This window comes from Lutjanus erythropterus, chromosome 14 (genome assembly GCF_056507025.1).
Source record: "Lutjanus erythropterus isolate fLutEry1 chromosome 14, fLutEry1.hap2, whole genome shotgun sequence".
NCBI classification, from domain to species: domain Eukaryota; kingdom Metazoa; phylum Chordata; class Actinopteri; order Lutjaniformes; family Lutjanidae; genus Lutjanus; species Lutjanus erythropterus.
This window is the reverse complement of record NC_139330.1, coordinates 9,794,517-9,820,316: the sequence shown is the minus strand read 5'-3', so window position 1 is coordinate 9,820,316 and position 25,800 is coordinate 9,794,517. Positions and strand designations below refer to the sequence as shown.

Sequence of the window (25,800 nt, the reverse complement as noted above, 5' to 3'; positions counted from 1 at the left end):
CAGTAATACCTGAGACAACAAACGACTCCCTCCACTTAGGCAGAGACAGAGAGCGCACGCCATTTGAGTTGCTGCCTTTGTAGATGTTCTGGCCGGCCATCTTCCTCACGATCACCTTCCCTCCTGCGTTGGTGATGATGCCACTGTGGACACAAAATATCCCATCAGATTTTACTGTTTAAAGGCGACTTCCATGCAGACTTTTGTTCGCATTCATCACTCCGCTGCGAACCTGTGGATGGCCGCGTTGCAGATGCTGGAGATGGAGGCGAACACGTTGGTCCCATAGACCTGCTGCTTTGTCTCCTTACAGTGCGCGGGACATTTGACTATGAATTCTGGGAGATTGATCTTTCCTGCGCGGACGTCACACTCTATGTCTGGAACAACTGTGGAGGGAAGAAGAAGATCAAGATGGTTCAAGACAGGATTTTAGACCCGTCAAAATTGCTTTTAGATATTGATGTTACACATAAGTGTTGTTTTCTTTTTTCTCAAAACAAGGTGAGGCTATGGAAATGTAAATACACACATATCATTAAACTAATTATACTCTTACTTACATCCAAATGTGGATTATCAGCAATCATCTCCACCAGAGATATTAAGGAAACATGTTTGAACGTTACACTTCATGAGATTAAGCAATAATATTGACAGTTAAGTTTGCACTTGTAGATTTGGATGAGTGGATGGTTGGTCTTGGCGGAGGTCTGCGCTCTCTGAGGGATTAAGTTATTTTTCAAGCAGCAATGCCCAGAAAATTCTGCTTGTCAAATGTGAGGAGTTGTTGCTTTTCTTTGTATTATGTGATAGTTACCTGAATACCTTAAAGTTTTAGAGCGTTGGTCCGATATAACAGTAAATCTAATGACATCACTTTGGGATTTAGAAAATCATGATCGACATTTTTTTCACATTCTTTTGCATTTAATGGACCAATTGATTAATTGACTGACTGAGAAAATAATTAGCAGCTCCATCGATAATGAAAATACTTTAACTTGTAGTTCGGGCCTGCTTCATATTTAAGTAAAAACAGTGAAATGCTGTTTAAGCATCAGTTATATGTAGGAAGACTGCATTTCTCAACCAATTTAAGAATGCCTAGACATATTGACCCACAAATCAATGCTAACTGGGATTAATTCAATATTTTTCATAAGATAGAAAAATTATCCCTCTCTCATCATTAGATATAAGTGTTTGTTTCGAGCCTATAGATAAGTTTTGAAAGCCAGTAGAAAAGTATAATAAAGATAACATGAAACATGAAAGGGAGGGACACTTTTGTGCAGGAAAGTCCAGAATAAAGTGATTTAGAAATTCAACATCATTTGAGTAAGTGAATTAAAAGCTCCTGCAGTGCAGCCTGTAACACTGGGAGTGACAGAGATTACAGGCTTGCTTGATGATGATGTCTACCTTGCTTTGGTTTCTTGTTCTTTGGTCCGTTGGGCTTCACCCCGCAAGCGCAGGAGAGGAGGAGCGCTGTGGGTGAGGCAGAGGGAGTTTCACATAATAGCAGACAAAGTAACATAATCATCAGGGTGTCTACTGTACACACAAACCCTCTATGACAGAGGATGCTGCTGTTTGATGGTGCAAATGTACAGAAAAGCGATTTTGAAGAGACAGAAATCTGAAACATGGTAGTCAGGGATGATGTATTTAAAAGCAGCGTTCTCCTGCAGAGAGACAGACGCTTTGCTCACCGAGGCAGATGGCAGTGAGTGATGCTCCGTTCATGATGGGCGGTGTGCTGGTTCAGCAGGTCAGCCAGATGTCCTTGTATAACCTCCCAACCTTAGAGACAGAGAGAGAGAGGAGAAGCAGCAGAATCTCACTGGTATTCTCAGAAACCAATTTCCTGTTTCCTGCTTACCCGCTGGACACTTTAGTCAACATTTCTGAGTGAGACAAGTGTTGTGGTGTCAGCTGGAAACAGGACAGAGTAAACCTGGGCCACTGAGAAACACTTTCCAGAGATTTTTGCATAAACAGCAGACAGACTGTGGACTGTAACAGAGCTCATCTCATGCCAATTAAACATTTTGAAAACATTTAGACTGGGTTGCACCGACAAAGATGAAAACTTGCTTTAAAATGAGTTACTTCAGATTTGAAATTAAGCAGTTTAAGAAATCCAAAATTAAGTTTAATCAATATGGAGATGCTTGCTTATAGAAATTAAAATGGATAAAAAAAAAAAAATTGTGGTGTCTAGTAAGCACTGAGGAGGAGGAAACCCTTAACTTTGGATTACTCCCTGTTCCTAACAAAATGTGTCATTGTTTGACCAAAAACTAACTTTTTTTAAAAGTTACTTTGTTTGCTAGCTATAAAGTTAACAAAACATGACATTAGTTGCTAGCAGACTAAAAAGTTAACCAAAGGTTACACTGTGTGGTAGTTAGCTAGTTAAAAAGTTAATAAAACCAAAAAGAACTTACAAAATGTTACATTGTGTGCTAGCTAGTTAAAAAGGTTACATTTCTTTTTTTACTTTGTTTACTAGCTGGCTTAAAAATTTACAAAACATCCCATTGTTCGCTAGCTACCTAAAAAGTTAGTTAGCCTAACTGGCCTCTTTATGATGGCTCAGCAGAAAAGCTAATTTCTCTCCCTTTTGCCAAATAATGGAGCAAAGTGACCAAATATCAAAAGATTGAAACTGGACCGCAGCACAGTAATGAAAATAGAGACTGCCTTGAAATGTTATATTGGAGTTTTAAGTTTGGTGCAACATAATTTGAAGTTAATCCATGATTTAATCAAATTTAAAAACGAATCCTTGTTGTGGTGCAACCCGGCCTTAATGTAACGCTGTCACACGTTTTTCTCTCTAATAGTTTCTCAGTGTAGATCAGTGTTTCTTGTTCCAATTATTTGGGTTACAAAAGGCTGAAAGTATTCGCCATCTGGACTGTATGACAAGGCTGTATGTTAGGGTCCTCTGTGGAGTCAGACTCAATTAGAGAGCACACACAGACGTAATTTAATGTATAAGGAATGGGGAACTGTGTTCAATCAGATGGTTTGTTTGTGTGACGCCAAAAACCACATCAAGCTGGATCACAGTCTGTTTACAGTAGACACAGAAAATTTCTTTCTGCGTCTGTCATTCAGATTCAATAGTTCTACCCATGTAAAGACATAAATCAAAGATAAAAACCTGTGTTAACAAGAACAGAAGTCGGTGTCCAAGACGTCATTCCAGACACCGCAGGTCTGTTGTAATAGTCTGTGGTAATGATAGCGCTGCTGATAACTACTGCAGCAGAGTCTGAGTCAGGACAGACGGATAGATCCCCGAAACAGTCCCTGCTCTGCTGTGAGGCGGTGGGATGGAGGTGATGACTGAGGCCTCCCTGTTAACAGAGGAATGCTGCACCTCCCACAAGGCCGGCGTCACGTCTGTCACTGCTGCCACACACCGGCACGTTTAATCTGATCATGTGATCGTACAGCGACCTCTGAGGCGGGGTCAGATGTGGTGCAGTTCAGGCACAGCAGCACTACTAAAAACATCATGTGAAAATACAACTTTCGCATCTGACAAGTGGATTTGTGAAAGTCCTCACATTTATACAAGTACTTCATGTAATTGTGTGAGAACTTTGTTCTCAGCAAAACTTCCCAGCACAAATAAAGGATTAAACAAAAGAAAAAGCAATAAATCATTAACTTTATTGTATTTTTATCTTTAATGATTGCAACTGCTGGACTGCACACACACATATATATATATACAAATATTTTAATAAGTAAATCAAATGAGTTAATCATTCAATAAAGCACAAAGTGGGCAGTAAATTTCCAAATTTCTCCAAATTAAATTCAACTGTTTGGCAAAGAAACACTTGTATGACCACAGAAACAGACTCAGTGAATGAACAGTCTGGGAAATTCCCTTATTCTCTTTTAAATAAAATAAAAACTGGGGGATTTTTTTGCCTTTATTTCCATTATAGGGGCAGAGACAAATAGGAAGAGGGGTAGAGAGAGCAGCATGACATGCAACAAAGGTTATCGGCTGCAGCTGCGTGGTCATGCAGCGTGTGTTGGAACCCTTCAGCCTTCATTATTTATCTGTCTTTATGATCAATTGTCTGCACAGGGTGTTTTATTTAGAAAATTAACCAGATTCACAGCCGTGCCCAGTGGAATCAAGCAGTTAAAGTTTAATTTACATAATTGCACATAGGAAATATTGATATTGCAGAGCTGGAAGCTAGAACAGTGAGAGCAGAAACAGGCTGGTGGAGGAGAGGAGTCAAGAAGGAGAGATGGAAAAGCACCAGAGCAGCAGAAAAAAACCTTGGAATAAAAAAAGAGCAACTCAGTGTCTGGAGCAAACAAGTGGGCGTGCTGATGACGCAGCGTGCTGCTGTTTGCCGTGAAGCTACCGATAATTTCAGCATAAAATTAAGTGTCTCTCCTGCTGAGCAATGCTTTTTTTTGCCCAGGATGGTGAAGGCTGCCTTTGCCTTCCTGGGAAAAATTAGCTCCAAGTTGGCATCATCCTTCTCCACTAAACTAAACCATACAGATGATTCTTAACATGTGAACATGAACAACGTGTGCTGCATGTATTTGGACGATGTCCAGTCCTGATTCTCAGGAACATAGTTTGTAGTGCATGTGTGAAAACAGTTTAACACATTATTTGCTTTTCTTTAGATGTCAAGATTGTTACCACTCTTGTCTCTGCATGCTAAATGTAAAGTTACAGCTATCAACCAGTTAGCTTAATCTACAGGAGTTTTAAAATGCTAACTGGTTTTAAAACTTGCTTGCACACGTCAGGATAAACTTCACAGATTGTTTTCTCTCCAATCTCAAACACCCACACGCCACAATATTTGGAAATAATGGCACACCACACACCACAGGATATTATCAAGATTATCATGCCAGAGGGAGCATGATCTCACATGATTTCATGAAGAACGTGATGGTGAAGCAGATGTAAACAATGGAGACGGACGCAGCAGAACAACTCGCAATAATCATGAGAAAAAAAAAACTAAAGCAGAATTTAAACAAGTCTGCATGAGAAAATGTTTGGGGAGATGTGGTCAACTTGGCATATCTACTCTATTCCTCAGTGAGTTTTCACTTCCGTACCAATGATTAGATCTGTGAACTCCTCACATTACCAGATAATCTGGGCTGATTAGATTTCTCCTCTGATTCTTGGGAGGGCTGAATCTGAGGGAAATCAGCCGGAAACTCCTGTAATGTGGGCCCATCTTTAGATTAGCACAAAGACTGAAGACATTGACACAGCCAGCCTGGCTCTGTCGGAAACATCTGCCATCAACACCTCTGAAGCTGAATAATTAATTAAATTATTTTAAAATGAATTATAAAACAGCAAGTTCATTTTTTTAGGGAGGTTATGTGCAGGACTAGCCCACCACCACATGCAGCGACTTACTGCAGTCGCCACTGCAAGAATTCACCGTGTCAATCCAAGAAATGCTTTGGCATATAACCTCCAGTAATACCACTATGTGTGTGTTTTTTTAACACTTAAGTTTTTGAACGGATTAAACAAACATTTCTGTGCCAGCTTTTCCTGCCAGGCAGAGTTTTTAACCTTGGGACAGAGCCAGGCTAGCTGTTTGCCCTTGTTTCCAGTCTTTATGCTAAGCTAAGCTAAATGTCCGCAGCTAGCTGTAGTTTCGTATTTATTATGCAGATATAATATTAATCTTTTAATCTTACTTTCTGCAAGAAAGTGTATTTGTGCATTTCACAAAACATTTAACTGTAAACAGCATCATGTGCAGGATCATTTTCATGTTGGTATTTAAGCATCACAGTCCCGCCAGGCTGGTAAACACAATGATGTAACCTCCATCAGCTGTTTCCACACACAGTTCACTATCACAGCTTCTATAAAAAGTGTGTATTAAGGTGCTTCTTGTGTGCTGAAGCACGTACACACTGCAAACACGGCGTATCATGTCAAAGCAAAAATTAATACATTTGACGGTGACAGGACTTTCCCAGATGCAGCTCTACATTTTTATCTGACATTCATGAGCACTGACATGATTTTTCCACAGCGTTGTGCTTTGACAGGCAGGTAGATCACGGCTGCACGGTCAGGACTACAATTTGTCCTCGCGGGGGAAGAAAGCCGAGGCCGGGAACAAGCCGGGACAGATACGTACACCTACAGTACAGAAGGCAGACCTGCTGGTGAGTCAGCGCGCTTCACTGGATAAAGAAAACTACAAAACAGACCTGTCATACACCTGCGAGGAAATCTAAACCGTGAACACCATGTTCTCCAACGTACAGTAGACCTACTTTTATCAAACAAATACTTCATTCACTTCACTCTGTTCCTGAGTCCTTTAAAGGAGTAGTTCACCACAAAATCAAATACATACTTTTCCTCTATGATGAAATGTTTTTTTATCCATCTAGTTTTGGTGTGAGTTGTGTACCTCCGGAGATAGGAGCTACTTCTTTTCTACCATCTGCTGTTACACTGCACAGAAGGAAGTATGCATCTACTCATGAAAGAGGCTTGTGCTCATGACAGCATGGGATCTAAACATTAATACTCGATTCTGATTGGTGAGTTATGGTCTGGGGCAGCAATAAAATCATTTTTAAATCAACATTTTGTGTTAAATTATTCTTATTTTTGTTAAGAAGCCATGTAATAAGCAGGATAAGGTACAGTGAGCAGGTCATTAATGTGAAATAAATCCCTTCAGACTCCTCCAAATTACGTCAGGCTCCTGCGACACCCTGCCTCGATTTATTTCATCATAATAACCCACTCACTGTACATCATCCGTTATGAAACATGGCGGTAGAAAAGCAGAATTGATCAGTAGTGGATAAAACTTTCCTGTTAGAAACATTAAAGGTGGAATCAGTAGGATTTGTCCGAGCTGTCATAGACGCACTAGAAAGATACTTCATCAGGATGTCGAATACTGACTTTGGGTTGGTAAAAGTGCAGCAAAATAAAGAGAAAAAAATAAGGAAATACAGGCAGAAAATATATAATTCCTTTATAACGTTTAAAGATGGTAATATTGTTCCCAGGGTACAAAATGGATCCATCTAGAAAATGACTGGGCAACACTTCTTCTTCTCCTGTCTTTACTGGCTGTTGGCAAACCGGAACCACCTCTTCTTCTTTGGTTACCATCATCAGCACCTCCACTGGTCCCATTATATTAGAGAGAAAGCAGATGGATAAGTAGCACTACAGCTAAAAATAAAAATATGCATTTTTGTTTTTGCCCTGAAATGTCCTTTTAAGAGCGTCATGACATTGTTGTAGGGAAAAAAATGAAAAAAAAAAAATGTGCAAAAAAAGACAATAATTTGAGACGTCTTAATTTGTGTTCTCAGTGTGAGCCTCTAAATGCCTCCTTCTCCAAGCAATGAAACGCAGGGCAAATGATATCCTTTGACAAACACTAGGGGAGTTTCCTGTACAGATAATAGATCCTCAGGGCACTTGGAGACACAACACACACACGCACTCTAACACACACATGTTGAACCATATTAGGATTGGCTTTTTCTTCTAACATCTGCTGAAAAGTAAAGCTAGGAAAACTTTATGATGACTTTTCTCCACCTAACAGATCAAGAGTACACAGCAGTGAGTCATCATACTTGATTGGTAGGTGTTCACTGCCTTAAACCAACTCTAGCAGGTGGAAACATTCTCCAAATGCCCTCCTGGCTAAAATTTTGGTAGATCAGAATGGCTAAATTTACACACCCGTGACTTATTGTCTATCCATCTATTCCTGGTTCAGGGTCGGTGTCTGGGTGGGCCGGGGCAGAAACAAAACCAACTGTTGCAGACTTAACCGAAGGACATTTTTAATCTTCAAGCTGTCAGGTGTAAAGGGCAAGCTTTGCAGAAAAAGTTAAACGGCTTTTAAGATATCAGGCTGAAGATTTGGTTAGGGACTTCAGACATTATTTTTTTGCATGCCGTAAAGGTCTGTTAAAATCCACTGAAATGAAAACAGAAAGGTCAGTACAGCCCTAGTATGGAGAAAGAGCAGCAGTACCAATGTAAGAAACTAAGCATTGTACAGCTCTGGACAGGGTCAGCAGCAAAATGCATTTTAGCCACCAAAAATATCAATATATGTTCAACTTACACTATATTTAGAATAATTTCATCGCTTTAGCTTGAGGCCAGTCATTGTCGTATAAACAAAATATTGATTCTCCAAAGGCAACCGGATTCCTTTGGCAAAAATTATAATTTTATCTTAGATAACAGGGGAGTTGCTCGTCTTCCACTGCCTCAAACTGTTAATTTGCTTGTCGGTGCCTCCAGGAAGCTGCTATGTTGTGACTGCAACAAATTCAACCAATCCCTGTGAAATTTGCTCGACCCTGCAATTTTGTTCAGTCGCAGCAACTTTTCTGAAAATTCTACCAGTAATCGTGGCTTCCCCGTTGCTTTTTTGTGGAATACCCCACAGGTGTACACTTCATTTACAAATAAAGCATGGTTTGTTAGAATCTTTGTAATCCTGAACCTTTTTGGTAGGGTTAATTTATGCAAAAAATTGCGATTTTAACTTGCAAAAAAATAGCCTAAAAACACTGCAACATGCATCACATTTTTTTCCCAAAAGCTGCCATGAAATCAGGCTTTTTAGGCTGCAACAATCCTAAACAAGCCAGCTAAATCCTGGTTTGTGTTATTGTGTGGCTCTGGTGTTTTTAAAGGGTTAACCGGAGGATCAAAAATAAAACAAACATGGAATCAGAGATCTAGGATAACTTATCACATGCTTTGCAGAAGGCCGCGGTATGTGAAGGCTTTCTGACTCACCACCAGCATAAATCACAGACAGGGAGGGTTACATACTGTGTAGGTGTTGTGTATCTTGCATACACCTGTATTTAACATAGCAGAACACACGGGCTGTACCTGCTGCTGTTACAGTTTGAAACACCCTCATACAGATAAAGAGACCCCCATATTTTTTTACACATTTCTTATTTCCTTTCTATACTGTTGCATATAGTAGTATAATGCACATATTTTTTGTATAGTCACCATTTCTATTTCTGTTCTTATAATTTAATATGTTTATATATAATTCTATTCTTCAGGTCACTTATCCTGTCACTAGACTTTGTGGTAAGTTGTTAAATATGTTGGAAAGGTGAGTAGAGCGCTAAAAACCTGTATAGTTGAACATAGAAGCACTCGTGGATTGATGTATCTATATTTATAGGATCATTGCCTGGTGTTTCCTCACTTATGATGGTGTTTCCTCAGTTTCTGTGTTTAATGAAGGGTAAGTCTAATTGATTGTTTGATTATTGAGCTGATGTTTAAGTTTCTTTGTGCAACTTTTAGCAATCTTGTGCAGCATTTTAACATTTTCCATCACAGTAAATTAAGTACATAAGTAAATTGATTGGCTGTTGCTCCTGTCACTGGTTATTTAAAGTTGTGATTCACTGAAGGACTCTTGATCATTTGTTTTTTCATCCTAATGGTGGAACGTGATTGTATAATCACCATCAGATGTGTAAGTAGAACGTGGCTGCGTTTACACCCAAAGTACCGCAGAACCTTTAGTCCCAGCAACTACTTTTCAAGCAACGATTTTCAAGCAGCAATTCCAGCTGGATTTCATCTTCAACATAAATTGCTCGGTAAGGCCTGAACTCTGTCGTCAGCTGGTCAGTCATATCCCCTCTGTAGCTCCATGTTGATTTGTTTGGTTGGTGGCAGCAGATTTTTAAAAATGGTGGCTGATATAAAATGTTGCAAGTACTCAACCAGATACTTCTTGGGGAGTAAAATTGTTAAACTGCAGCGATTCATTAATTAATCTACTATTAAATTAACCATCATTTCAATAATCCATTAATCTTTCTGACTCATTTTCTGGTAAAAAAAATATCCAAATTCTCTGATTTCAGCCTCTAAAATGTGAATATTTTCTGGTTTCATTACTCCTCTGTGACAATAAACATTTGATGACTTCACCTTGGGCTTTTGGAAACAAAGATCAATATTTTTGCACAATTTTCTGGCATTTTATGGACCAAACATCTGATCGGTTAATCAGGAAAACAACTAACAGATCAATTGATCATGAGAATAATCTTTAGTTGCAGGCCTAAAAATCATGTCTCTGGTACCTGGGAAAAGTTCCTGCAGGTGGAAACGCTGCTTATGATTGGTGATCTTGAAGATGTAACCAGAATTAAAAGGTTATACATTTGGAGCCAGACTATGTGACACTTTTCTAGTTTCATGGCTTGTACCTTTATCACTGCAGTGCCATCATGCTTTAGTTGTCACCAGACTGAGCATCTCCTGCATCTCATTCCTGCTGGGCGGGGGACTCAAATCAAACAAACTGTCAACATGCTAACAATTAACTTGGAGAAACTGAAACAAAAAAACAAGCAAACTGTGATTTTCGCAGCCACTGCATAAGATGAAAGGCTCTGTGCAGGGACCTCCCGAACCCAGCAGCTCAGACAGGTCACATAGCTTGAGGAATTAAAGTGCAATTCACCTCAGGATAACATTCTCACTATAATGTGGATTACATGCACCAAACAACCTTAACTACGATTATGCAAGGCCGGGATTTTTTCACGTGAAGCCCGGTGGTGCTCTGGCGCACTGTGACATTAACATGTTCGGCTCCTGCAGGAAAACACCAGACATCTGATAATGCAGGATGTACATCACACCTGGCAGGAGTGTCACAGGTATGCAGGGACTATAATGCAAACAGGATGTACAGTAGCTGTCTGTGCCAGCACACAATGTGTTCATAAAGCACGAGCAGACCACACACACCTGTGACTGCTGCTGCTGCTGCACCATACCATTTAGTTTTTATGCACCACATATCTGGAACAAACTCCCAGAAAACTACAGGTCTGCTGCAACTTCCAGTTCCTTTAAATCAAGGCTAAAGACTTTTCTGTTTGTGTTGCATTGAACCAAATCTGAGGCTTTTGATTAATATCTTCAAATGCATTTCAACTTTCCTGTTTTATCTTATTTAACTCTTTTAATTGTCTTTTTGCATTTGTCTTGATGCATTTATGTTTTATCTAAAGCACTTTGAATTGCCTTGTTTTTGAAATGTACTGTACAAATAACCTTGCCTTTCCGTAGTCTAAGACAGCTGGGATAGGCTCCAGCAGCCCGCGACCCTTACGGAATAAGCGGTTACAGAAAATGAATGAATGTGCCGTGTCCTGTTGGGTCCACCTACACCAGGCATGTCCAAACTATTCTGAAAAGGGCCGTGTGGCTGCAGGTTTTCATTCCTACGAAGCCGGAGCAACTCATTTAATCAACTGATTTCAATCTTCAAACAGCTGATTAGTCACATCAGGTGTGCTGTTGATTGGTTGGAACAAAAACCTGCAGCCACTCGGCTCTTTATGGAATAGTTTGGACGTGCCTGACCTACACGCTCACTGTGAACTACTGTATTCCATTTGTGTTCCTCGTGTTTGGTGTAAATTCCCCTCAGATAAAATACGATCAAGCACTGCAGCTAAGGAAAGCGTACTGAGTGACACTTAAAAACAACTGAAGAAAATACTAAAAAAACACATGTGCTCCATAACTGGTAATTATATTTTATAGCTAGAAACCACAAACATGTCCTTGTACCTAAACAACAGAGTTCATGATAACTTTATTTGATGCTTTTAAGCCTGTTTGGGCAAAATACTGAACCGAGATCAGAATACAGCTGCCACATCTTAGTATATTTTGTCGCTGGACATAATGTTTTCCATCTTGTAAATATATTTTAGCACTATTTAGTTCAGAACTCTTTGAAACAAGGCTGAGAGTTAACGCGCCTATTGTCAAATCAACTGTTTCAATCAATAAGCTGAAACTACAGTTTACTCATCTCTGTATCTACCACTACACGCCTGATTTAGTAATATTTTCCAGATATGATGGTCAGTTTAGGAATTCATGTACAGTCAGGTTAAAGTCATTTGAAAATCTGGAGGGAAGTCTAACGTTAGCTGTGGTTGCAGTCGCAGTACAAGGAGCCAAAAGCTAAGAGTATCTTTGTAAATTGATGATCACAAAAGAAAAACTTAAAATAATCTCTGTTTGAAGTTATAGTTAGGCACGAAGTCTCCTGTAGGTTTAATCTTGGGGTTAAGGCAAAGATTAGGTAAATAAGCAAGTTTTTTGGTTACGATTTTGCTGGTTTATCCAGACAGTGGCGATGACCTGACAAGAACGAGCATTAGGCACACAACACTTAGTGTAACACAGGACATAAGGCACCGCCCCAGGGTGAAACACCAAGTTTTTAGGGAGTCCCATTGACAAAGACTCCCAAAATACCATGTTTGACTGTTGGAGAGTCCCAGCAACAGATGTACCAAACCTCAAGAGCGTGATATAAGTCACGAGACATAAGTCACATCATGTCTTTTTCATTATTTTTGTCATATGTCCTTTATGTCTTGTTGCATCATTTTAGCCTTGTTATGTCGTTGTTGTCTTGTTTTTGTTCCGTTACATCTATTTTGTCTTGTTACGTCTTTTACACAGTTTGTCTTATTGTCTTGTTGACATCAGTCTTGATGTTTGGAACGTGCTGCACAATGACACAAAATTAAATAATCAATAATTACCCTCAGATGCATTAAAACTAAAGTAACAAGCCTGTTTTTAGATATAAGGAGTAGAAAGTACAGATAGAGTAAATGTAGATACTTGTTGGAAAAAGATCCCTGAAAACTCTACATAGGTACACGACTTTAGTATTTGTACTTAGTTACTTCCCATGTCTGAATTAAATACATTTTCAGACCAGTATTTTGAATTTTCAAGTATTCATATTTTATAACAAGATGCTTTTATATGTATTTGTGCCGATCTCAGGTCTTAGAAGCCTCTGATGGAAGCTGTTGACAAGTATTGATAATATGCTGAAAATGCCATTATTTGAATGGTAATGGTGAACTTTAGGGCCATGCAGCTTCATGCCTAAACACAAGGAGCATTTCAATCTTCCTCCATTTCAGCAGCACCCACATTCCTGGTCTTGGGTGGCCAGTGTGAATGCAGCACTAAAGGGGACTGAAGCTTATTTGAGTATCGTGGCGAGCCTTGAACTCTCAGTGTTCCTGAGTGATGGCATGCCTGAAATGAAACAGTATTTACCCACACCCAGTGCCAGGGAGTGTTTAAATCCCAGCATTCACAGGTGTCAGAAATGTACTATGAGCATGTTCGATGCGCCAAGTGTTGTAGCAACAAGCCGACTGAGGAACCATTGGAGAGATCAGAGGCACAAGGAAAGCCAACATGTCTCTACAAGGTCACTTCTGCAGCCTTTTTGGGCTGCTGCTAGGACAGTATTTGTTTATCAAGCACAGAAACTGGCTGAATTTCTTTAATTCTTGGCACCAGCTTCAGTGCAAGCCGGAGCCTGCAGTCTGCTGCTGCTGCTGCTGCTGGACACATTGTGTGTAGAGACCACCTGTGCTTAATCAGGCTCCTTCAAACCACACAGACATGTCAGAGAGAGTAAACAAAGAAATGTCAAACACCATGTACAAGAAATAACAACAAAAGCTGGAGAATTCGCTGCTTATTATACTGGCAAAATGATTCATTTCAAAATAAAGTCTTAGGCTAGCCGGATGGGAAAAAAATAAGAAAAATAAAAGCTGGATCATATTCCACAGGCTGCAGTATGAATGATGATGACATGGCTGAATTCATTCAGCTAAAAACCTCACTTGAGGAAAGAGGAAGGGGGTGTTTACTAGGAAAAAAGATGAAAAATTAAGATAAATAAACATAAAGTAAAGCAAACATTGAATTTAAGCAGCCGGTGCGCTTGTTTGGGCAGCCTGTCAAATCTAACAAGGGCAGCTGAAATGAGCCAGAGTCATAAATTGTAAAAGAAAAATGTTTTAAAAGAGAGACGGAGAAAAAAAAACATGAATGACTCGTGTAGTTTCGGTTTAAAGTTCATCCAGATCTGCTGATCAAACGTACTAAAATTGGTTTGGACACATCGGGCATCAATTACGCGCAATTACGCATCATTTAAAACGTGGATAATTCATTCACGCCACGCAGCAGCAAACACGAAATCGCCGCTTCATATGTGGAGCTGTGTTGTATATTTCTGTTCAAAATCTGCCTCTCCGCAAAGCAGTGAAGGTGAACTTACCTGAGAAGGTAAAATAGTCCAAAAAGAGTAATTCCCTGCGCAGTTTTCCCCCCGAATCCTGTTAGTCTTTCATTGAAAAACAATTTTGGAGCAGCGGGCGTGTGAGTGCAACAAGCGCTGAACTGTTCCACCTGGACTTTTACTCCTGCATGATCGGAGCGCTCATTAAAAGTGGAGAACGGGACGGGGCCAAGAGTTTCTCCTGTTTGCCCGTCCCACTTCAGGCACCCAGCTCTTCTCTTCTCTTCACCCAGCCAGGCAGAAGAGGATCAGTAACCCGGGGCCATCAGCAGAGGATGTAGAGATCTGCACCCTGCAGCAGTGCAAGCATCCTTCTGTATATTTGACTGTTTTTTTTTTTTTTTTAACAGCAGAAGAAGCCAGCACTCATAGTTTTTTCATGCCCAAAGAGAAGAAGAAAAAGAAGCTGCACCTTGTCTGTAAGGGAGGAAAACTAAAGCTGCGTTTCCACCCAAAGTAACCAGGACTTTTAGTCCCAAGAACTACCTATTTTTTTTTTCCACTGTGATGCAATGATCCATGAAAATATGGCAATTTAGTTCACTAATGGGTGAATTGCTCTGGCTCTTTGAGAACCTCCAGCCAAGAGCAGCCTCCTGAGCCAGAGCAGTGCCTGTCACTAGTGCTGCCCATTAAATTAGCAAAATAAAATGACAAAAATAGCGCCCCCGCAAAAAACTACTGGCAAGATTGTCAATCCACTGCATGACCGTGCACAGATCGGTCAGTCTGGTCCCGATGGTAACACTCGCAGATTGAGTGACGCAACAGAAAAACTCATATTGTCGCCAGTCATTTGCAAAAAACAACAAAACAAAACAAAAAAAGTTGCCAGCTAGTGTTAACTAACATATTTAGGAAATTCTTCTGCCTCAAACTAAGCTCCACCTACAAAAAAAAAAAAAATGTCATCATGTATACCAACTGAAAAAGGAGCCTCTAAAGTGATGGACGGGCATTTCTTGCCACTTTGTCCTCATAATTTGCTGAATAAGGCTTGAACTTTGTTGTTAGTTTCTCACGTTGATGTCTTGAAGCACAATGAACAGAAAACAAGCTGGTCTGCAGCTGCGGATTTTTAAAAATCATCGCTGAAATAGAAGGCCGTGAATTCTCGACCAACCAGAAATGTTAAGCGCTGTGAAGCTCTTTTGTATTTTCAAAAGCACTAACCCCCAAGCAGGGACTTTCTGGGGGGTAAAATAATGTCCCCAGAACTTAATTCAGATCCGTATCCTTGTGGTGGAAAACACTGAGTTCATCGAAAGGTTTCTGGTCTCTTGGCAAAGTTCCTGTGATGTAAAGCTTATGATCCTGGTTATCTGTTCTGCAACTGACTCATCTGATTGTCTGGCTGATACACAACAACTACCAGGCTGAGTGTGTAAACTCTCACCAGAGCAATCACTCCTCCTCCACCAAACAAACCAAACAACACCTGACTGAGAATCAGACACATCCACTGTCACTTTGCGGTTTGTGTGTCTGCTGCTGTTGTGGTCTACGGTACATGTGCACCCCCACAGACACCCCCACAGACACACTCACACACACACACACAAAGTCTTATGTCAACTACTCTAACAGGGAGAGCCTGTTGGTTTATGCAGATTGGCACACAAGCTGCAGCTATTATGCCCTGTATACGGATGGTTCTGCTGAAGCTGATTGCCATTTTGATTTAGAGGTCTTAAGTTCTGCTGTAAAAGAGCTCATTGTGCGTGTGATTATGGTCTTTTCAGAAACCACCTCGGGAACTTTTTTTTTTCTTTTCTTGGATTAAACTTTCAAGGCTGAAGTAGATAATTGCCCGTTGATGTTGCTTGAGAAAAAAAAAAAAAGCTCAGGTGCTATTTCAGGGTTGCTCATTTCTCTTTCAACGCTGCCATTAGTTTGAAAGCTTGTCAACAGAGAAAAGTTTTCCTAATTCACCACACCCTTTGGAGCAGATGAAGAGTTTTCACAGTTTTATGTAAAAATAAAGCCTCCCTGCTTTCTTTAAACTTATTTTGGTTGACTGACGTGATGATGCTTTGATGATTGGAGATAACACATTTCTATAGAAAGATGATACTTGACAGCAGAGGTGGGACCAAAGGTGCGTTCTGTATGAACTGAGAAGTCAGAATTTCAGTTCCCAGTTTGAATTTTTAACTGGAACACCCCCCAAAGTCAGATTTCTGACTTGAAAAGTCAAGAGGAACCTCACCAACCCGACCTCAAAACCCAATAAGCTGGCTCCGCCCAGTAATGTAGTAAAAGCTGTTGTGTCTTGTGTCTCATTAAATGGTAAATTAAGTCGTACACGCACTGCTGACTGTGCACATGTTGCTACAGTGTTTGCATGACCCAAATACCGTGGAAAGTGTTGTTATCAAACCTTTTTTTTTTCTGACTTGATGTACTGGGTGTGATGTCATTCCAAGCTCTGACTTCCCACCTCTGTGGTAAATTGAAAGCACCACAAATCATTGCTTTGCAAGTCACAAGTAGGTATGCTTTACCAAACCAAAATGTCAGTATTTGTCCTTGATCTTTCTGGTGTGTTTACAAACAGCTCTGACAAATCCTATTTATTCTACCTTTAACTTAAGAGTTTTAAAACGTACATATTAATGTTAAATTAGCAATAAAAGATAAGTTGAGTCCACTAAATTCCTGTATGATGTTTTACAGTGTATAATGGGATCCCTCGGGGACAACAGGGGGAAATGGCAGAATTTTGTGCCATCACATGCTTCAGTTAAGTCGAGGACAGTTCAGTGTTTCCAGATGTTATCGTGCATCTCTTGCCTCGCTACATTACTGACTGGCTGGAGGTATTCTGGGAAGATTCAGGCAAATCAGTTATGGATCGCTCCACGATATATGTTGCTGTTTTTCCAATTTTGATTGAGTGATCGTTAAAAAAAAGCCTCTGCGAAACAGAAAATGGAAATGAAAGGGTGTGAAATCCCACTCCAGATTCACAAAATAATTTATTAACATTGCTTACACATATATTAACACGGGTAAGACCAAAAAATACAAAAATACTCTCAATCTCCCCTTTTTAATTCAAGCATTGGTTCAAGTAAAGTCTTCAGAGCCTGTCACACCAGTACTCTGATGTCTCAATGTGCGAGGGCACGTTAATGTGGAACACCTCCTGCGTGTCAGACGGAGGAGTCTCAGGAGGGCTGTTCACCCCTGAGTCGCTGTCAGGATTGGATTGCTTCAGCTCTTCCGCCGTGTATTTCGCCTGCAGTTTCTGGACGGGAAGTGATTCAGGTGGCGGCGGGGGCGGGGCCTCCGCCTTGGGTTTGATTTCTTTAAAGTGCTGCAGACGCACCCCCTCCCTGCGCTCTCGTGTGCACGGCAGCAGCACGGCCACGTCCTTGCGGAACTTGGAGCTCATGCCGAAGTAGATGAGCGGGTTGTAGAAGCTGGCAGACTTGGCAAAGAGACGGGTGATGATGCTGGTGGTGCTTGGCACATGGAAGCCCCAGGCTGACCACATAGACACCACGGCATATGGAGACCAGGCCAGGATGAAAGCCGTGCAGATCACAATGGAAATCTAGAGAGGAACATGAGGGAACAATTGTCAGGACTGGAATAACGTGAGAGGAGGTTTATTACAGACGGGGTGCTTAAAAATAGAGCTGTAAAGAGTCCTGGTTTAGTTTTCCAATCAAGTCTTTTCCTGTAAAAACTTTTTGTCGATTTTCCTACCCTTGTGACATCTCTCTCCACCTTCCTTTGACGGGCGGTGAGGAAGCCATCAGCTGACATGGCATTAGTGTTTTTCACTGTGTTGATGATGGAGACGTAGGAGAAGAGCATGATCATCACCGGGATGAAGAAGCAGAAGATGAGGATGGAGATGATGTAGGACTTGTAGATGGTGGAGTAATTGGCTTTGGACCAGTCCACCTCGCAGGTGCCATAACCTCGATCTACCAGTGAGGAACACGGGACACAGAATTCAGATCGAGGCTTTTAAAAGGGTCACTTCACCCCCAAAATGAAAAATACATATTTGTCATCTTATCTTCAGTGTTCTGGTGCGAGTTGCAGTGGTGAGGAGATATCGGCTGCAGAGATGTCTAGACAAGCAGGCAGACATCTCTACACCTGATATCTCCAAAACTCACACTGAAGTATCCAGATGGATAAAAGGCACTACAGATAATTTGGGGGTGGACTGTCCCTTTAAAATAAAGTTTTATATTCCTTTTGTTAGGTTAGTGTGTGAGAACAGACCTGTGTAGCTGCCCCAGCCCAGCAGTGGAGCGACGGACCAAAACATCGCTCCAGTCCAAATGCAGATGAGCGATACAGCGATGGTGTTCACGCTGATACAGTAAGCTGTGAACACACGCAACAAGGAAACGTAGCGTGAGCGCAACATCATATTCCCACAATCTGGAACAGCTGGTTTGCAGTTTTGAAAAGGTTAAATGTTATGACTTTGGCAAACACGGGACAGAAAAAGTGAGAGGCACTTAAAGATGCAGCATTCTTGACATGTTATGAAGGTCAGGATTGTGACATTTATTGAACAATGAGGTCTTTTCTTTTATTAACAGCCTCTGCAAACATTGAAACTGAAAAGAACCTCTGTTGACAAAGTACACATAGCTTTGTATTCAGGAGGAGAAAGAAAATCAATCAGCCTATTTTATTTCTGAGCAGCACTCACATATCTTATGTCAATATTATACGATAAGTAATGATTAGCGATGCATACTGTCTCTGCTGACTGTTGCTTGGATTTCCTGCACAACTGGTTTACATACATTTTACTGGTCTAGGTGAATTGCATTTGGAAATAAAATCGTGTTGCATTTTTTATTTTCTGATTTAGATCAATACCTGTGCCTGTTGGCAGTAGTTGCAGCTATAATACAGTTGATTATATCCCACATTTACCACCAATGTAAACAAAACCCACACAGGTTTATATTGCTTGTGTTTTATGAACAAACATAGTAAAAACCCTTAAACCACACTGACAAGAGAGGCTCAGCCTTATTTCTATATAATTAAGACATTCTTCAGCACCAGTTATGCCCGAAAATAGAAAATGTCACCTCAAATTAACTTAATGACATGTTGGTGAAATGTAAATGAAATTGTTGGGGAAAAGTGGTAGTAATTTACACAGCTGAAGTCGGTAATAAGCACTGAAAAACATGCTTTTCTGTTAGATAAGAGCTGCTGGAATGTGAGGCAGGCAGAGACGCTGGTCTGACGCTTTCTTTATGTCCTCTAACTTGAGTTCAGGAAGGTGAGGTCTGACCTTTGTTTGGGTGACATCCCTTGATGTATCTGGTGACGCTGATAACTGTCAGGGTGTTGATGCTTGCGAGCCCGAAGAGCAAGGTGAAGAAACCGTCTACCTGGAAGTGAACAGAGCGAGGGGTTGGTGAATCATGACATCACATTGTTAAAATGTCTTGGAGTCATCATTGAAGCCTCGGGGCGTAGATCCACTGCCTGACTAATTGTTCCAGACCTTCGTCTGTTGTGTTTGTTTTCCTTTTGATTTTATCAGATAGAGACACTCTTCCTGCCTTTTTTGCCAATATGCTCCAGACCTGGGGCACTTCCTCTGATGTGAACTGCAAGCTTTTTAACTTGCAGGATCAGCATTGGGAAATTAAAACGGAAACTTTCATTACAGCTCTTAATAGATTATTACCTTGATTTCCACAGCTAGAATTACTGTCTTGTGGTTGTATACCTCCACCAACCAGTCCAGTTAAACTTTATATCCATGTCGGTCCAAACTCCTGAATGCAGTGATGATTTTGAAGAAATTTATTAAAAGGTATTAAGTGAATTTTCTGGCAAAATGGAAGTTATAACAGTGAAAAACATCCTGTCTTCACAGTGACATATAAATAAGATACCAGAACACAGCAAAGGACAACAAAACATAACATAGGATTAAACAAGTGCCGTGAGATATTACATCTTTAATTTGCAATGTAAAACACACATATACACATCCTCTCCCTCCCACATAGTGACCGATCGTCCACCCTGCAAATTAAAGACATAGGAAATGAATTAACCTTATTAATCCACTGAGAAATACAGAGGGGGCAGATCCTCATGATTCCACTTAGATGCAGCTGTAACAGTTCAGGCTCATGAAACCCTTCATCCCCTCAGATCAGTCAAGTCCCCCAGCACTGTGATCACCGGTGATAAAGAAATATACTGTAATAAAACTTTTCCAAGAATATTCTCAATCCAAAGCCCAAACTGTCGAAGCTTAGAGGAAGACCACACAATGTGTGTTATGTTTTTATAAAGGAGCACAGAGGACTGATAGGGAGCTGAACATTATGACAGTGAGGGGGACCTTTGACCTTTTGGATATAAAATGTCATCACATCATTACTGCAACCTATCGGACATTTGTGTGACAGTTTTGTCATAATTAGCGCTTGAATTCCTAATTTATGACCGAAAATACACTTTGTTAGGTCTCAGTGAAGTTTGACCTCAAAATTCTAATTAAAATCAAATCAAATCAAAATTATTTGCCGAATTCAAAGAATGGGACGGACATGAGGTCACCGTGATCCTGATATTTGTCCTTCGACCACAAAAATCTAATCAGTTCATCCTCGAGACCAGGTGGATGTTTGTGCCAAATTTGAGGAAACTACATCCAGGTTTTCCTGAAATATCGCACACACGACAATGGGGCCGGACGTTAAGTCACAGTGACCTTGATCTTGGATCTTCAAATGGTATTACGGGGTTACAGCATTCTTGAGATACAGAATTTACAAGAATGGGATGGACATGATGTGACAGTGACCTCTGGCTGCCAAAATCGAATCGGTCCAAGTGGACATTTGTGCCGAATTTGAGGAAATTCTGTCCAAGTGTTTTTGAGATATTGCGTTCACAAGAATGGATGGATGAAAGGAAAACCCAAAAACATAATGTCCCCTGCCACGGCTGTCACCAGCACAGAGGCATAAAAAAATCTGGTGAAAAAAAAAAGTCCAATTTCAGCCAAATTAGTTAAATCATGGAGCTTTTAAGCATTCAGTTCATTGTTTTGGAAGATGATCTTTTAATCACAGCTCTTGTTAAAGGGAATTAAGCTACTGTGTTTCAGTCTGGATCCAACTGTGCAACACCCGGCACCCTGCTGTGCCACTTCCAGGTGACATGGATCACTTAAGGTCTCTCACTGATTACTTTCTTGATCTTCCTTGGTCCTAATCCTATTACTGCCAGTCATCACGTTTTTTTTCACCCTCACATTCGTCCAGTGACCGGACTGCCAACGTCTGGACCGCTATCATTTTGACTCAGCGCGGGACTACTGTATATTTTTTGCTTCCATGAGAATTAAGGACCAGGTGCATTAAGATGATGGCTTCTCTTACCTCTGCTCTCACAAGAAAAGATGCATTCTGGATCATAAAGCAAGAATTTTTGTACACCACATACACTACTTTGACAACCCTTTCTCTGTATTCCCCTTTGCAGCATCAAAGAGCTCCATAAAGCTCTATCACATTCAATAAAATCCTGTCCCATAGGGTGCAAAACACAGGGATCTGGCCCGGCTTGCACACGTTCATGCCCCATCATGCTCCATGCAGTAATCTGCTAATGCTTCTCACATGCCTGTCTCCTTCACCATCCTGCTCCTTCCCTCCTCTATTTCTGTCACTTCTTACTTTTCCCTTATTTACTTCTGACGCTCGCCGTCTCAGCCCACCTCTCTCAGGGGAAGGTGAACTGAGAGGGGCGTACTGCTGTCCCAATATTTCTCCTTCACCTGAAAACCTGAGATCGGATGTCTGAGATCGGATGTCTGAGAGATGAGGTCATCTCGGTGGCTGCACCGAGGCCTGAGAGCAGCAGACCTCTGTTTACAGTGCTCAGATTTTGGGGTTTACGCTCTAAAGTGTTCTGGTTACACCAGCTTGTTTTCGTTCACTCGCTCTAGTACAGATATCACCGTTTCCACCTCAGCTAGCCTTGAGCAAGAAAAATACCCTGGATGAATTCCAAGCTAAAGTATGACAACTATTTCATTTCAAGCTGAGGCTGCGGGGGGAAGAAAACATAGAAATGAAAGGTACATCTTAGAAATTATACACAGGATCTCGTCTTTAAATTTAATATGAAACACTTGCTAAAGCAGGTTGTTCAAATTACGCAACAAGTGTCCCCCCTGCTGTTCTTATTTGTTTCCTGTTTCCTGGTTGTTGACAGGTGACAGGCCATGCTGGTCAAAGAGTTTCCCCCATTTAAAGGCCTCCACAGGGGTAATCTCATTACAGATTTAACCTCCAGCCCACATGGCTACTAGCATAATCCCTTGCACATAGACACACACACTCACACGCATACTCACTGTACTGTAAGACTTCCAAAGATTCCTTTAATGTACTTCATTAATTGGGATTGGCTCGAGCGAGCCGATTTACACACATCTTTTTTTAACGCACAGTCATCACATTCAGGCTGTTTGACTAATTGTTAACGCTGCAAATTACACCACAATTTAAGATTTGGTCAATCAAGCACAGTATTGTCATGGTGTGGTTTTTACCTGGCAGGTCCAGATCCAGGTGATCAGATATCCATCATCCTTTAGGATATTGAATATTTCTAGGATCCCTCTGGAGTAGCCGAACACAGAGATGCTGGCGTCAGAGATGGCGAGATTTAAAGTGAGGAAATCTGTAGGCTGGAGCGAGGCGCGCTGTCTGTACAGGACAAACATCACTAAACTGTTTCCAAACCAGGACAGCCATCCTGCAGAGAGACAAACATACACTATATTTAGTCTATATCTAGTCAACCACACATAGTAGTAGTTTTCTGGGATTTGTGTGGAGTATTGTGTATTAGATTAGAGTACACAAACTTATGTGTTTATTGTATTACTTTGCAGTATATATACTGCACAGTGTAGTATACTATAGTATGGTATAAACTATACTATAGGACACTGAAACATTATACTATACACTTTTTTCCTCGACTATAATAAACTTTAAAATGATGTGTTTCACATTACTACGACCCACTGTACTCGTGTTTATAGTAGAAAAGCACATGGTGCTGAATGGTGGAGTAAAGTAGAGCATAACATGGTAGAGATGGTTAGAGTAGAGAATACTACAGTAGAGAAATGATAAGAAATTTGTCCCGGGGTCATCTTGAGGTCGCGTACAGAGAGGAAAAAGCACTGCGCTACCCGTCCTGTCTGCTGGTATACAAACGGCTATACAAACTTTAGCTTTGGCTTTAGCTAAGTTCATAAACTCTATGATTCACAAATCTTGTGGCCAGGTCTGACTGTTGACATTTCGCCATTCATTACTTTTACTAGCGAGGCTGTGGTCTGCTTTTAATGTTGTGTTGTAGAGTTAAAGAAACTCTGAAACACTTTTCCTCTGCCATGTTTAGAAGGGAACCCTTGATTTGCGAAACTCTTGCAAGATTTGCACGCGTTGTTTCTTCACTGTGATGTTGTACAAACTTCAAAATAATCACTCTCACCAGATATTTCGCAGGTCTGAGGTTCTCTTCTAGCCCCAACTATCGCTTATCTCATTGTTACCTCATTGGTTGCACTTGGGATGGTGTTGCATCATTGCGCTCCTACTTCCTGACCTCTGTCTTTGTGTTGACTGCTACACTTCTAATTAAGATTTAATAATTATAGAACAGAGACCAGAATAGCAGGGAGAATAGAGGAGATAAATAATTTTACTCTCAAGTTAGATAACGGTGTTGGAAAGCCTCGTCTTTTTATAACTCAGTCTCTGCGTTACACAAAATCCCTCGACTTACAAGTTGACCAGCAGACAAACTGTGTCAACCACACAAACAGTCTGTGTCAGCAGTGGACTGGCCTTTGGAAACAACAGTTGTTCTTGTTGTTGACACTTGAATAATGTGTGTCCGTCTTGCTGGTGAGACATTTAAAGGACAAAATAATTACAGAGTTTTTTTTTTTATGGAAGTCATTGTCATAGATGCCATTTTATGGACATTAATTTACCCTACTACAATATTTCAAACCCAAAGTAGCTATTGTATAGAAATAAAACCCTGCAACATTATATTCCAGTATATAGTGGCTGACTTACCCAGCACTAATAGGTAGACTCCAATGATCGTCTCCCCCTGTTCGGACAGAGGGACGTCTGTATGCAGAGTACTGAGGTTATTATTCCTCCATGGTATATTCACCACCTTCAGAGGAAAACCCTTCAGCGTTATTTCCATGGCCTGCGTTTCGATGCCAAGGCATGAATCCGTGCTGTCCTCGACAGTAGCTCTGCTCTCTTCTGCTCTCAGTAGACACTGTTGTGTTACGCCAGTAGGGACGACCAGTCAGTTCATTTTAAATCCAGCTTAGATGCACTCACTAATTCCTCACCACTCACTGTCCAAATGATTGCACTTGTAATCCTATCTATTTCTTAACAACTAAGTAGCTGGAGATTTTGGGTGGAAATCCTGGCCAACAGGGAAATGTCTAGTCAGCTACTCCACGAGTAATTTTTGGAGGGGTTTATTTTAGCTTAAATTAATTGAAGTGTTAAGACTAATCACACACAAAGACACCTCAAGGCCCTCAGCAGAGTCCAAACGTACACCAGTGCAACAATTTACAAAGTTACAAACTGCCTCCTTTGCAATTGTTCATATCTGTTAATCATTTATTTCCCTTCGGCGGTTTTCCAAGAATGTTTTATGTGAATGCAATCTTGTTTAGCAGCCAACTCAGGAGTTGGATGTTGAACTTTCCCTCCGAGACATCAAGGATTTAAGTATGCAGTGTACAGCTTTCAGCCAAAACCATTTGTAACACTCTCAGGATTGTTAAGTAATCAAGAGCACAAATGAAAACATTCTTTTCAACTAAATAATTCTGTCCATCGTGCACAATCCATCATTTATGGCATATGAAATGTCCAAATTCACTCAAGCTTAGCCTAGTTTATTACCAACTAATTAAATATTAATACTTGAGGTTAGAGACAGATGTAGGTAGCTTAGCTTAGCACAAAGACTGAAAGCAGCTAGCCTAGCTCTGTCCAAAGATAGCAACATTTCCTATCAGTTGTTTCTTTGCCAAGAAACAGAGTGCTGCAGGGATGCTGTGTATTTGTAGGCCAGCCTGGAAGTTAGCTTCATTGATTTTCCCCTTGGATTTCCAATCTGTGCAGAAAATAAGTCGCCTGCATCTGGATCTTCAAATTCACCCCCTCCACTGAGTTGACAGTTTCTCTGAATTTAGAAAAGGAGCACAACAAATTGACGAGTCAATTTAATATCAGCCTAATATCAGCCTTGGCTTCATTTTTGTGCAGTTGAAGAAAGTGGAGACATGCCATCCATCTTTATTTCCTGTCAATGGTCTGATTATGGAGGCAGTGTATGGCTGTGTTAGTTAACAAGCTGTACTGTATATCGTCTGGCAACAATTTACATCATCCCAACCACTCAAAAAAAAATCCCCTGTACATTGCACATAAGTTGTGCACCAATGACTCTGAAGGGGCACCTCCTC

At 40.7% G+C, this 25,800-nt stretch overlaps 2 protein-coding genes across 4 annotated transcripts in view; both read right to left on the bottom strand.

Moving 5' to 3' along the window:
• The window catches only part of vit (vitrin), a 36,535-nt gene extending 22,117 nt beyond the window's left edge, over positions 1–14,418 (bottom strand). For 2 of the 3 annotated variants that reach the window (XM_084736236.1, XM_084736237.1), the window contains exons 1-5: positions 14,223–14,418; positions 1,716–1,806; positions 1,426–1,491; positions 233–389; positions 10–143 (exon numbers count right to left, since the gene is read on the bottom strand). In XM_084736236.1, coding sequence (XP_084592362.1) covers positions 10–143; positions 233–389; positions 1,426–1,491; positions 1,716–1,749 — 391 coding nt within the window. In that variant the 5' untranslated portion in view covers positions 1,750–1,806; positions 14,223–14,418. The remainder of the gene's footprint in view (positions 1–9; positions 144–232; positions 390–1,425; positions 1,492–1,715; positions 1,807–14,222) is intronic. The other variant, XM_084736238.1, reaches the window with a different exon arrangement.
• A 2,784-nt stretch (positions 14,419–17,202) lies between these two features.
• Positions 17,203–24,594, bottom strand: LOC146315193 (opsin-5-like). Its single transcript, XM_084735733.1, has 6 exons — positions 24,371–24,594; positions 22,822–23,027; positions 19,528–19,627; positions 18,489–18,593; positions 17,958–18,181; positions 17,203–17,802 (listed from the first exon to the last, which is right to left on the bottom strand). The coding sequence occupies exons 1-6, from the start codon at positions 24,507–24,509 to the stop codon at positions 17,326–17,328; spliced, it is 1,251 nt and encodes a 416-aa protein (XP_084591859.1). The 5' UTR covers positions 24,510–24,594; the 3' UTR covers positions 17,203–17,325.
• Positions 24,595–25,800: the final 1,206 nt, after the last annotated feature.

What these genes read in the sequence shown, in the direction of transcription:
- LOC146315193 (XM_084735733.1), bottom strand. Translation starts at nt 24,509, where the DNA reads ATGGAAATAACGCTGAAGGGTTTTCCTCTGAAGGTGGTGAATATACCA. An exon ending in GGGATGTCACCCAAACAAAG is followed by an intron (nt 18,594 to 19,527) that starts GTCAGACCTCAC and finishes GTGTGTTCACAG; the next exon opens with CTTACTGTATCAGCGTGAAC. An exon ending in TGGAGAGAGATGTCACAAGG is followed by an intron (nt 17,803 to 17,957) that starts GTAGGAAAATCG and finishes GTTCCTCTCTAG; the next exon opens with ATTTCCATTGTGATCTGCAC.